This window comes from Carassius carassius, chromosome 18 (assembly GCF_963082965.1).
Source record: "Carassius carassius chromosome 18, fCarCar2.1, whole genome shotgun sequence".
Taxonomy (NCBI): domain Eukaryota; kingdom Metazoa; phylum Chordata; class Actinopteri; order Cypriniformes; family Cyprinidae; genus Carassius; species Carassius carassius.
In genome coordinates, this window is record NC_081772.1 from 944,576 (window position 1) to 957,952 (window position 13,377).

General features: G+C 34.1%; 1 protein-coding gene across 2 annotated transcripts in view; it reads left to right on the plus strand.

Moving 5' to 3' along the window:
• The window catches only part of LOC132092056 (mitochondrial basic amino acids transporter-like), a 60,806-nt gene that overhangs the window by 43,303 nt on the left and 4,126 nt on the right, over nt 1-13,377 (plus strand). Inside the window, exon 1 of one of the 2 annotated variants that reach the window (XM_059498119.1) lies at nt 8,281-8,701. The exons of the other annotated variant lie outside the window; for it this stretch is intronic. Within the exon in view, the coding sequence (XP_059354102.1) occupies nt 8,674-8,701 (28 nt within the window). The 5' untranslated portion in view covers nt 8,281-8,673. Of the gene's footprint in view, nt 1-8,280; nt 8,702-13,377 lie in introns of those variants that run through there. 2 annotated transcript variants of the gene reach the window in all.

Here is a 13,377-nt window from a genome sequence, read left to right on the forward strand (position 1 = left end):
TGTTTGTATTTTTTTATTTTAAATATTATTATTAATGTCTGATTGATTTTATTTTATTTTATTTTAATTTCACTTTTAATTTTTATTTGCTTCTAGTTAGTAATGTTTTATTTAATATTTATATTTAATTTTATTTCAGCTTTTTTATTTCAACTATTTATGTGCTTATACTTATTTCATTTAGCTGCTGTAAAATTTCCGTTATATATGTGCGTGTGTGCGTGCGCGTGCACGTGTGTGCGTGCGTGCGTGCGTGTGCGTGTATTTCACCAAGGATGCATTAAATGGATCAAAAGTGACAGTAAAGACATTTCTAATGTTACAAAATAGTTATTTTTTTTAATAAATGCTGATCTTTTGAACTTTCTGTTCATCTGTGAATCCTAAATAATAAAATGTATCATTGTTTTATGTATATATATATATATATATATATATATATATATATATATATATATATATATATATATATATATATATATATATATATATATATATACATTTGTTAATAAAAATATAAAAAAATGAAAATAAAATTACAATAAAATTAAATAAACTTAACTCAAAAATTAAACTGAAAAATTCATGATAAAAGCTATTTCAAAATTATAAAAAAAAAAAATATATTTTTAAATTGAAATAAAGCTGGAATAAAATAAAATAAAATATACAAATTACATGAAATAACTAAGTTAAAATACTAAAATGACAATGAAATAAAAAAAAACTAAAACTGAATAAAAGATACATTTAAATAGTTAATAATAACAAACTTTTTTAAACCAACCCTAAACATGTAAAAATCTATAAATAAATAAAATGAATAGTGAAAAGTTAAACTTTCAAATTCAAATGAAAACAAAATATTTAAATTTAAAATAGAACACCAATAAAACAAAACTGTATTTTCAGCATCATTCCTCCAGTCTTCAGTGTCACATGATCTTCAGAAATCATGAAAATATGATGATTTGATCTGATCAAGAAACATTTCTGATTATTATCAGTGTTGAAAACATTAATATGTGATGCATTTTATTTTTCAGGATTCACAGACGAACAAAAAATGTTCTAAAGAGCAGGATTTATTTAAAAAAGAAATCTATTGTAACATTATAAATGTCACTTTTCGTCAATTTAATGCATCCTTGATGAACAAAAGTATTCATTTCGTTTTATAAAAACAACATCAACATCTTAAAAATGATCAACAAAAACCAAGCAATTAGACTTGAATGAACTGCAGAAGATCATAAAACAAATTCTACACGTGCATTAATCTGTAATTATTCAGCATTGACAGTATATTGTTCTACAGTTCACATGATTCATCCCTGCTTTCAAACCTCATCCTTAAACGAGCAGGACTCTGAAACGTGAATGTGCTTTGTGTTGTAGGTTGTGAAAAGCCATCACGCTTTGCCAAGTTCAAACCTCAGCACTGAATTTTAATTACACCGTTTGCATTTATTTTAATCCACTCTTATTTACAGCGCTATTAAAGCTATTATTAGTCTTAATGCAAGACTGCAGAACAATGCCTTTGACTGACCAGCCGTAAAGTCATTGCATTGCATTAGAATAGATTCAGAAATGAATGCATGAAACAAACTTGAGTAGAGTCATCTTTGTTTTCCAGAGTGTAAGCAGGTTCTTTAGATGTTTGCATAATTTCCCGGTGTCTCGTTGCATAAGGAGACTTTAATTAAGAGAAGAAAAAGAACAAAGGAAACATTGAGGTGTTATTGTTGTAACGAGTTACTGATTGTTCCTTCACTTCTGTGCTACATGTGCATGCATGTGATGTTTCACGTCTGTTTGTGCGACAGAAAGCAGGAATGATGAGGCACCAGGTTAGTAATCTGAGGCATGATATGCACAAACCCATTCAAATTGATTTATTTGGCTTCGTATCATGGCTGTTTGACACATTCTTTACTAGTAGCAGTTCTTCATTCTTGCAATAACTCTTCTTGATTGAACTGCATGTGCAAAAAACATTTAAAAGCACTTTTTTATTTGAATGTTATATTATATATGTTATATTTCATTTGAATTTTTATTTGTTTTTTTATTTGAAGGTTATATTACTTTTTGCACTTCTGGTAAGATATTAACTGCTAAAAAGTTAATAATTATGGAGCAAAATTATAAATGAAACATGAAATTGTAAAAGAAATTAAAATAAAAAAATAATTTAAATTAATTTAAAATGTCAACCAAAATAAAATGTAAAACAATTTAATAAAAAACAAATATATATATATATATTAGAAATTTAAAAGAATATATATATATATATATATATATATATATATATATATATATATATATATATATATATATATATATATATATATATTATATTAGAGCTGGTAATTAAGTGTGTGTGTGTGTGTGTGTGTGTGTGTGTATAACTACTAAAAAAAAAAAAAGAAATTATATTTATTCTAATTTAATAAAGAAATACAATATAAAATAAATGAAAATATTAAACTAAATTAATTCTAATTAAAAAAATAAGAAAATTACAAACTCAGTTAAACAAAAAATATAATTAAAAATGTATCTAAATGTACATTATTACATAATATAATATAAAATAAAAAAACTACATAGACAAATATATAAAAAGCTAATTAAAACACACACACACACCCAAAAACTAGTCCTAAAAAAAAAAAATTAAAAAAGTTAAATGAAACCGGAAATATAAAAATAAAACCTGCTTTAAAACTAGTATCTATGATGCATACTGATGAGCACAAATGTGTTATGTATAATAATATTTAATGTGTATATACATTTTATGTTAAAAGTATTTCTCAAAACCACATGCAGAAAGCTCTAATTGGATTCTTTTAGTGTTTGGGATTTATTGGGTTAGATTTTGATCTGTTTAACTCTGGAGATTAAGATTTAATGTCTGATTCCTGCCTTCAGCTCAACAAAAGCCACTTTCATAAGCAGTTATTAGTGTTTAATAAGTCCAGTGATAAAGTAGGTCAATTTCGCACAAACGCCACTAAAGTGCATCAATCCTTCCATGTGACATCTTAATAGTGCAATCAAGACTGCTGCCACTAGATGGCGCTATTAACCAGCAGACAGTCTGCATGGACTTGACTGTACTAATGAAGAACAGCATTTATTGTCTTTCTACAAATGATCAGTATATAGTGTGATAAACCAATAATTTACACATTTCCATGAGGTTTTAAGATTTGATTAATTTCCATGAAGCCTAATATAATTTTTTTATTTATTATAATTTTGTAAAAGTTATTTAAATTAATGCATTAATCGCATTAACGTGATTAAATATTACTCATTAAATTATTTGCAATTATTAAAACATTTGTAATCATTAAAGTAGACCTGTGTAACAGTTTTTATTATTTTGTATGAAACATGGTTTGTATGTAAACCAGTATCATTGAGAAACTTATATAGTTTACATTTTAATTAAAGTTTTAGTGTTTTTTTTTTTTTTTTTTTGCTACTTTTACCATTTTGGTTCAGTGCGGTTGTCTAAATATACCTCTTTACCTCTTTATTATAATAAAAATGGAAGGAATTAAAAATTAGATTTGATTTACAGGAAATTAATATTATTTTTAAGATTAATTTTTTTAATTTAATTTAATTTAATTTAATTTAATTTAATTTAATTTAATTTAATTTAATTTAATTTAATTATTATTATTATTATTTTTTTTTCTTATTAATATATTTATTTTTTCAAATTAAAAATGACTTTTTAAAATGTTGTGCTTCATTCAACACAAGGATTTGGCATGAAGATCTATCATTATTAAATGAAGAGATTAATAATTCGATTTTATTCATTTTTTCTTTTCTTAATACTAAATTTATTTTCCAGTTAAAATTGACTTAAAAAAACACAAATGCAGTGCTCCATTCAACGAAAGGATTGTGTCCAATGAAGACCTACATTTTAGCTGTTTTTATAATTAAATAAAAAATTAGATAACATTTCGATTATTTTATATATATAAACGTTCTACTGGTGTGCACTAATTTGCTTTTATGCAAAAAAAAAAATAAGAAAGAAAACTGTATAGATCTTCTCTCAAATCTCTCTACAAAAATAAATAAATAAGCAAACAAACAACACGCTTTGAACTGTACTGTAAATAAGTCGGTGAAATGACTATGACCTGATCCCAAAAACCTATAACTATTAATTTCACTATTTTAATATTTATTAATTTCTTATTGAATATTGATAGATCAGCACAATTAAAATGAAAATAAATGATCAATGATCACTGTGATTGTTATAGTATTGTGTACACCTGTTGCATATTTTGCTTAAGATCATACAGCTATGTGTTCATATGACCTACATGAAGATGACGCGAAAACCACAATTTTCAAATAATGAAGTTACAGTTCTTTTGGAGGAGGTGGAGGATAAAAAAACACAGCTATTTTCAAAGCTGAAAAATTGTGTTACAAAAAAAATTGCTGATAAAAAAAAAATCCTGGGCAGAAATCACCCAAAAAATAAATGCTGCTGGCTATGGTTATGAGCGAAACCCAGAAGAAGTTAGAAAAAAGTGGACGGACTTCGCAAGTGTGACAATCTTCAGTTGTGTTCATCTTCAGTTCTCTCTTCACAGCAGTTCAGTCAGTGTACTGTTTGAGTAAATGAATTACTCCGGGATATTGGTTAGTTTGAACTCAGAGCGAGTGTCAGCCACATTAAAAAAAAGTTAACAGCTTAAGTCATTTGTGGATTAATGCGTATTAGAGATGCGAACCGTTTAAAATGATTCAGTTCCATTTGGTGAACTGGTTCAAAAAGATCCGGTTACATCGAATGATTCGTTCGCGAACCGGATATCCAGCTGCTTTGTTTTGAACTCTCTCTCACAACAGACACGGAAGAGAAGACAATGCTGAATAAAGTCGTAGTTTTTGCTATTTTTGGACCAAAATGTATTTTCGATGCTTCAAAATATTCTAACTGACCCTCTGACGTCACATGGACTACTTTGATGATGTTTTCTTACCTTTCTGGACATGGACAGTAGACCGTACACACAGCTTCAATGGAGGGACTGAGAGCTCTCGGACTAAATCTAAAATATCTTAAACTGTGTTCAGAAGATGAACGGAGGTCTCACGGGTTTGGAACGACATGAGGATGAGTTATTAATGACATAATTTTGCTATCTGGATGAACTAACCCTTTAATCAGGTGGTGAGGGTACTACACAACAACAAGCCAGCAAGCTCTCTTCAACCATGTTTCTACCAACAGACAGGAAGTGAAAATTGTGTTATTTACTCAGTATGGAAAGTCAAATCATGTGTGGCTGACAGCCATGTAATCTTTTTTTCTTTTTCTTTTTTTCTACATTGTTGGCCATCATGCCTCTCTTCTGGTGAAGCTGTGTGGTGCATGGCATTCAATTTGTTTTCGAGTGATGAAGTTAAAACCCTTCAGCAGTTGAACTGAAATACAAATAAATAAAAAATGTTATGGCCAAATATACTCTTTTGTAATATGTATTTCAAGTGCTTTTCTAATACACTGGGAATTCAGTTTAATATGAGGAAAAGAGCATACTATTGTAACTTGACTCAAAGTAGTATATTAATGCCATATAAAAATGCAAGCATTACTGAGTGAAGCTGAAGCATGTCATCCTTTATTAAATACCTGAATAACGTGACCAAGCCTGATAACCAAACATACGAAATGGAACTTTGATTTTATTTTAGTGGTGAGCCACCATCACATAGACCATAAAGTAAAAGAAAATGTTGTTAATTCACAACATTAATATCATCAATGACAATATAAGCCAAACATAACACAGTACTTAGACCATTCTTAAGAGAAGAATGAAAATTATGAAATAACAGAATGACAACAGTCTATTTTAAAACAAATCAACATATACAATATATTAATGTTACCAAAGATGGTAATAATTAATTGTAGTAGTTTAATTAATTTAGAATGATTATTAGCCAAGGTGTTTCTATTGACTCAAAAGCAGGTGTACTAATGCCTCTCCTAATAAAACAGTGTGTATGTGTGTTTCAAGTGCTCAACAATGGCAGCTTTACAAAGATTCTTACGGCTGGAGCACAGAAGGCGACTGAGAAGTCATTCAGTTTATATAAATGCCCAAATAAGGACAAATGTTGCCCCTCTTGACTCACTATCTGATGATGCAATTTTAAGAAAATTCCGAGGACCAAGATCCTTGAATTATTTCAGATAGTAAAACCACACCTTCAGAGGGCAACAAGAAGAAACTACGCCTTAAGTCCAGAGGTGCAGTTGTTAGCTACACTGCGTTATTTTGCTGTTGGAAGTTTTATGGAGGTGGTGGGTGATGGCCTGGGGCTCAGCAAGTCTTCAGTCAGCAAAACTGTGACAACAGTTACACCTTTGCTTTTACAGCTGATGAAGAGCTTCCTGGTTTTCCCCAAAACTCCTGAGGAAATACAGCTGGCCAATCAACAAGTCTATGATCTTGACAACATCCCCAGAGTGATTGGCATCATTGATGGCACCCTAATCCCAGTATTAAGCCCTAAAGTCAATGAACCCTTGTATATTTGCAGGAAGGGCTATCCAGCCATTTATGTTCAAGTATGTTTGGATGGTAGGCTAATACAGTATTTTACAGTTTGGATACTGTGTTTTCTATTATTTGTTTAATTTAATCTGACATAACTTAATAAATAATGTTGTTTATTTGCCTATGTTTCCCCCCAGCAGACTTCACTTAAATACTTTTGCAAACAATAAATATGTATTTGTTTCTCATAACACCATGAGAATATTATATTCTACTACAAAAAAAACTGCTTATTTATACTCCTCGTTATTTGAAAGTGAAGAAATCGATAAACTTTTATTTCTATTGGCCAGTGATTCTGAAACCTGTAAACCGTTGCTATAGTAACGAACACAATTTCATGATAATTGTGCTCTTATTTTAGTGCAGTCTCACAGCCACTGTCAAATATTGAGATAAACTTTATAAAGTATCATCTATTTATATTAAATTGGTATCTCCTCCGATATCAATTTTGTGACCATTGAGCCGATTCTTTTCAATCAGCAGGAATGATTCGGGACATTCTATGTTTAATGTGGCTTAATGCATTAAAACAGTATTTTTAAAAAACCAAACTCAGTAAACAAATTAACAATAAAGCATTCTATTCACTGACAGGCAGATGAGTCCAGAATACGTGGTTCTTGGGCAACTGCAGCTTGATAATGCATACTCTTATTAAAAAGCAATAACTACCTACTTTATTTTGAATTGACACCAGTGCGTGCATATCACGAGGTGTGCATTTGATCGTCTCTATGTGACTTTATAACTCATCGTTTTTGGATGTCTATCCTGCGAGCTCATGACTGGTGATTAGTTGCACTCATTTGATGAATAAAGCTTAATTTCATTAGCTCGGATTGATGAGTGAGTTTAACAGCACGCGCATTGCAGCATTCGCGTTTGGACCATCAGCACAAACAAGATGATGCAACGCGGAAGAGAAATTACGAGTGCAATGAATCTTTTTCGACCCGATTCCTTTTAAAAGATTCTATTGAGTCGATTCGCGAGTCACTGACGGTTAATAGAAGCATGATCTTGAAAATACAGCGGCGACCACAGTACTGTGCCAAATATTTATTTAGTCTATCTTTTAAAAAAATTAAATAAAAAGAGTAATTTTGTTTTATGTTACTAATGTCATTTACAAGTTTAGATGGACAGGATTCACACATAATAATGGAACAGGAAGCCAAATCACACAGTAGCCGAGATTTGTTTATTGTAGGTATCACTTCAATATAAATAATAAATCAAGGTTTAATTTATGTCTGTCTATTTATCTAAAACCGCAATACCCCTGATAGCAAAAATATGTCACGTCTGGATTTACATACTAAATACTTATTGTTTTAGAGTGTTTGCTCATATGCAATACATCTGTAAGATGTTTATGATGTAAAATCGACATCTTTAAGACGTCTATCAGATGTCTGTTCACAGCATATGTGTTTTTTTTTTTTACTTTAACAGACATCTTGCAGATGTGCTCTGGGTTTGCTGAGTAAAAGCCGACATGAGCTGTGCGATCGAATCAATCCATCCGAACGAACCGATTCACTTCAACGAGTCGGACTCCCCGACGCGAAGGCACGTCATGAATATTAATTAGCTCAACCGCCTATGGCTTAGCTAGACTATTGAATATTTAAAAACGACCTTCTTGGTAACCATCCAAATGCCTCGTGAACGCTTCTTCGCCGTAATAAAATCCGAAAGCAAAGAGGAACAGAAATCCTTTTTAAATCCGCGGGTCGCGATTGGGCGCGTGCACACACACCTCCTCACCGCCACCCATCCATCATCCAATATCCACCCAGAACCCGCTGCACAAATAGAGCCGGTGCACCCAGCAGGTGCCAGACAAGCTAGGAGGTGAAATTTTCCACTTCGACCCGATTAGTGACTTACAGTCACAGACTCGACCTCCCTGCTGCGTTACCGCTACACCGCATCACCTCCTCACAGACATTCAGCACAGGACAGGCCCGAGCAACTAAAGCAGGTTTGAGCTCATCTCATCTAAACGAACGGTCGATTCTGTCAGCTTCAAGCAGTGATGGACTTCCTTGCTGGATGCATAGGAGGTAAGACATCTCTAGCAGTACAGTAAAGTACAGTCAATCCGTGAATGCTCGATTAGGACCTAGTTAAACTCGTTAAGAGGGTCTAATCCACGTACAGTCAGCGTGTCTAATAGGTATAGATTGTATTTTTACATTCAGATTCAGTAGTTTGTCATTTTGAAGTGAGTTGATGTAATTCACACGGTTAGGTCGATTCACACATGCTGAATTATTTGTAGCAGGAAGCCACATCACGCTGGACACGTGAAAAGAGTTTGGTTTTATTGAACTTTCTTAAATACACATGATAAATCTATATTTTTAATGTGCTAAATCAAGATTAGAAATGAGCAATCATTTCAAATCTATTTATGCAACTCTTTTGTTCGCTTTTGGTTTGATATTCAGTCTGTTGTTAGTGAGCTGTGTGTTGAGGTGGTTGAGTCACGTGATGGAGTTCTACTCTGCCGCCTTTGAAGTAAAGAATGTTACATTGTGACTGATTGACTGCCTCTCAATGATTGACGTTCTAAATTGGGTTAAAACGGCAACATTTTCCTTTGTGGTGGAAAAGCTTATTTAGAAAGTAATTGCTACTTTTTCATAACGTCTTTCTTTCGTTTTTCTTTCTTTCTGGCTTTTTTCTCGGAATTAAACGAAATATAAACAGGATATATATATATATATATATCAGTGTTGTGAGTTTATATCTCACAATTCGGATATTTCTTCTTAAAACTGTGTTTTATCACAATTTTGATATTATATATAAATTATATGTGGGAAAAGTTGTGAGAGTCACAATTACCTGTTTATTCATTTATTTTTAGCCTGTGGTGGAAACCAGTTTAGGCCTTAATCACATTTTTGATTGATTAACAGATGAAGTTGCAGTATTTATGGAGTACACATGTTTTCTACATCTAATTTGAATAGGTTTCGCTTGCACAAGATTCTACTGTAATGCAAATGCTTTGTGGTCACAATTAGGCACTCAACTGGCCAGATCTGGTCACAATAGCATGTCTGTATTCAATTTAATAGTCTGTATTCTCCTTGAAGTCATCCTATTCTCTAATGAGAATAACAGTCATGCATGAGCTGCTGTGAAATGTGTTTCCCGGAAGAGCCCAGAATAACCCCCTCCCATATGCCTGTCCATGTCCTGTCAAAAGCAGAGGCATCCCACACACCCCTGCGGGAGCCAATCCCGGCCACAGGACGGAGTCACATCTCTCTCAAAACTCCTCCCGGCTCGGGTTTCATATTACAGATGTGAAGACACAGTGCTTCATAAAAGTTGGATCACAGGTGTCATTATGGGCCCAGGACATGTTTCCCTATGTTTACGGATGAATGATTGATAATGTGGCTTGTCATTTTTTCAATGTTAATTGAACTAGACCTAGAAATATAACTGAAGTATTTTTTCCTTTACTAATATGTATAAACCCATGAAAAAATGTACTAATTAATTATTACTTGGTTATTTTATTTCTTATGAGTGTGAGTGTATATACACACGCACTCAATAATAAATCAAATAGATGCATGTACTAATATGTATGTTTATATATCTATATATATATATAAAATAGAAAACAAATATAAATGTTATACATATATTTGTTTAAAATTGGTTTAAACTGGTTTAAAAATACATTTTTAAATCCGTTAATAAAAAGGCATGTTTTGCATTCTGTTTTTCACTAAATGAACAACACAAGTAATAGTGATATTTCATCTTTTTTATGTGCACCAATGTAACAATATTTAATAATTAACAGTGATATAATCAAACTTACTGACTATTAAAATATCTGTGTGAACACTTTCAGAATTAAATTTTTTTAAGTCAAATTTTTGTGTCAACTGCAAATATATTGAAAAATAGTGTGTATGTCATTTTGCCTTTACTGTATCTTTACTTAAGTCAATTCTTGTCCCCATTTGACGACTTGAGTTTGTAGCAAAGGACATGTTTTGATTGGTCAGGATGGACCAACGCCTTCGGTCTAGGCTGACTCCCATCGACCCGAGCACATGTGCGTCCAGCCATGTGGATCCTTGTGGAGTCATTGGTCTCCTTGGCATGGAGCAGTAACCGCTGATATGTAATACCCTGTGAGATACTCAGATAGATCTCCTGTGAGATTTCCAGTCCTACATTAGCATCTTTCAATGTCTGCCAATCAATGACTGACTTTGTGTTGTTCTGAATCTAAAAAGATGGAAATAAAACACTGAAGATCCTAGAATTTACTCTGTTGTTCATATACAGCTGTGCTTACAACAGTGTTATGCTAAATTTAGCGCTAAATGTGGTCACGGGGCAATAAAGCATACAAATGTAGGAAATGTTATATACCTGATTTTTTTTTCCTGACACGAGTCGTAAACTCTGGATAGCGAGTCGTAAACTCTGGATAGCGAGTCGTAAACTCTGGATAGCGGGCCGTAAACTCTGCATAGCGGGCCGTAAACTTTCGATAACGAGTGAAACTCTCGATAACGAGTTAAACTCTGAATAGCGAGTCGTAAACTCTGGATAGCGAGTCGTAAACTCTGGATAGCAAGTCGTAATGAATAGCGACTTGTAAACTCTGGATAGCGAATGGTAAACTCTGAATAGCGAGTGGTAAAGTCTGAATAGCAAGTCGTAAGCTCAGAATAGCGAGTCGTAAGCTCAGAATAGCGAGTCGTAAGCTCAGAATAGCGAGTCGTAAGCTCAGAATAGCGAGTCGTAAGCTCTGAATAGCGAGTGGTAAACTCTGAATAGCGAGTGGTAAACTCTGAATAGCGAGTGGTAAACTCTGAATAGCGAGTGGTAAACTCTGAATAGCGAGTGGTAAACTCTGAATAGCGGGCCGTAAACTCTGAATAGCGAGCGGTAAACTCTAGATAGCGAGCGGTAAACTCTAGATAGCGAGTGGTAAACTCTAGATAGCGAGTGGTAAACTCTAGATAGCGAGTGGTAAACTCTGATTAGCGAGTCGTAAACTCTGAATAGCGAGTGGTAAACTCTGAATAGCGAGTGGTAAACTCTGAATAGCGGGCCGTAAACTCTAGATAGCGAGTTGTAAACTCTGAATAGCGAGTCGTAAACTCTGATTAGCGAGTCGTAAACTCTGATTAGCGAGTCACAAACTCTAGATAGCGAGTCACAAACTCTAGATAGCGGGTCGCAAACTATGAACAGCGAGTCGTAAACTCTGAATAGCGGGCCGTAAACTCTGAATAGCGGGTCGTAAACTATGAATAGCGAGTCGTAAACTCTGAATAGCGAGTCGTAAACTCTGAATAGCGAGTCGTAAACTCTGAATAGCGAGTCGTAAACTCTGAATAGCGAGTCGTAAACTCTGAATAGCGAGTCGTAAACTCTGAATAGCGAGTCGTAAGCTCAGAATAGCGAGTCGTAAGCTCAGAATAGCGAGTCGTAAGCTCAGAATAGCGAGTCGTAAGCTCAGAATAGCGAGTGGTAAACTCTGAATAGCGAGTGGTAAACTCTGAATAGCGAGTGGTAAACTCTGAATAGCGAGTGGTAAACTCTGAATAGCGGGCCGTAAACTCTGAATAGCGAGTGGAAAACTCTAGATAGCGAGTGGAAAACTCTAGATAGCGAGTGGTAAACTCTAGATAGCGAGTCGTAAACTCTGATTAGCGAGTCGTAAACTCTGAATAGCGAGTGGTAAACTCTGAATAGCGAGTGGTAAACTCTGAATAGCGGGCCGTAAACTCTAGATAGCGAGTTGTAAACTCTGAATAGCGAGTTGTAAACTCTGAATAGCGAGTCGTAAACTCTGATTAGCGAGTCGTAAACTCTGATTAGCGAGTCACAAACTCTAGATAGCGGGTCGCAAACTATGAACAGCGAGTCGTAAACTCTGAATAGCGGGCCGTAAACTCTGATTATCGAGTCGTAAACTCTGAATAGCGAGTCGTAAACTCTGAATAGCGAGTCGTAAACTCTGAATAGCGAGTCGTAAACTCTGAATAGCGAGTCGTAAACTCTGAATAGCGAGTCGTAAACTCTGAATAGCGAGTCGTAAACTCTGAATAGCGAGTCGTAAACTCTGAATAGCGAGTCGTAAACTCTGAATAGCGAGTCGTAAACTCTGAATAGCGAGTCGTAAACTCTGAATAGGGAGTCGTAAACTCTGAATAGCGAGTCGTAAACTCTGAATAGCGGGCCGTAAACTCTGAATAGCGGGCCGTAAACTCTGAATAGCGGGCCGTAAACTCTGAATAGCGGGCCGTAAACTCTGAATAGCGAGTCGTAAACTCTGATTAGCCGGTCGCAAACTCTGATTAGCCGGTCGCAAACTCTAGATAGCGGGTCGCAAACTATGAACAGCGAGTCGTAAACTCTGAATAGCGGGCCGTAAACTCTGAATAGCGAGTCGTAAACTCTGATTAACGAATCGCAAACTCTGATTAACGAATCGCAAACTCTGAATAGCGAGTCGTAAGCTCAGAATAGCGAGTGGTAAACTCTGAATAGCGAGTGGTAAACTCTGAATAGCGAGTGGTAAACTCTGAATAGCGAGTGGTAAACTCTGAATAGCGAGTGGTAAACTCTGAATAGCGAGTGGTAAACTCTGAAAAGCGAGTGGTAAACTCTGAATAGCGAGCGGTAAACTCTGAATAGCAAGCCGTAAACTATGAACAGCGAGTCGTAACCTCTGGATAGCGAGTCG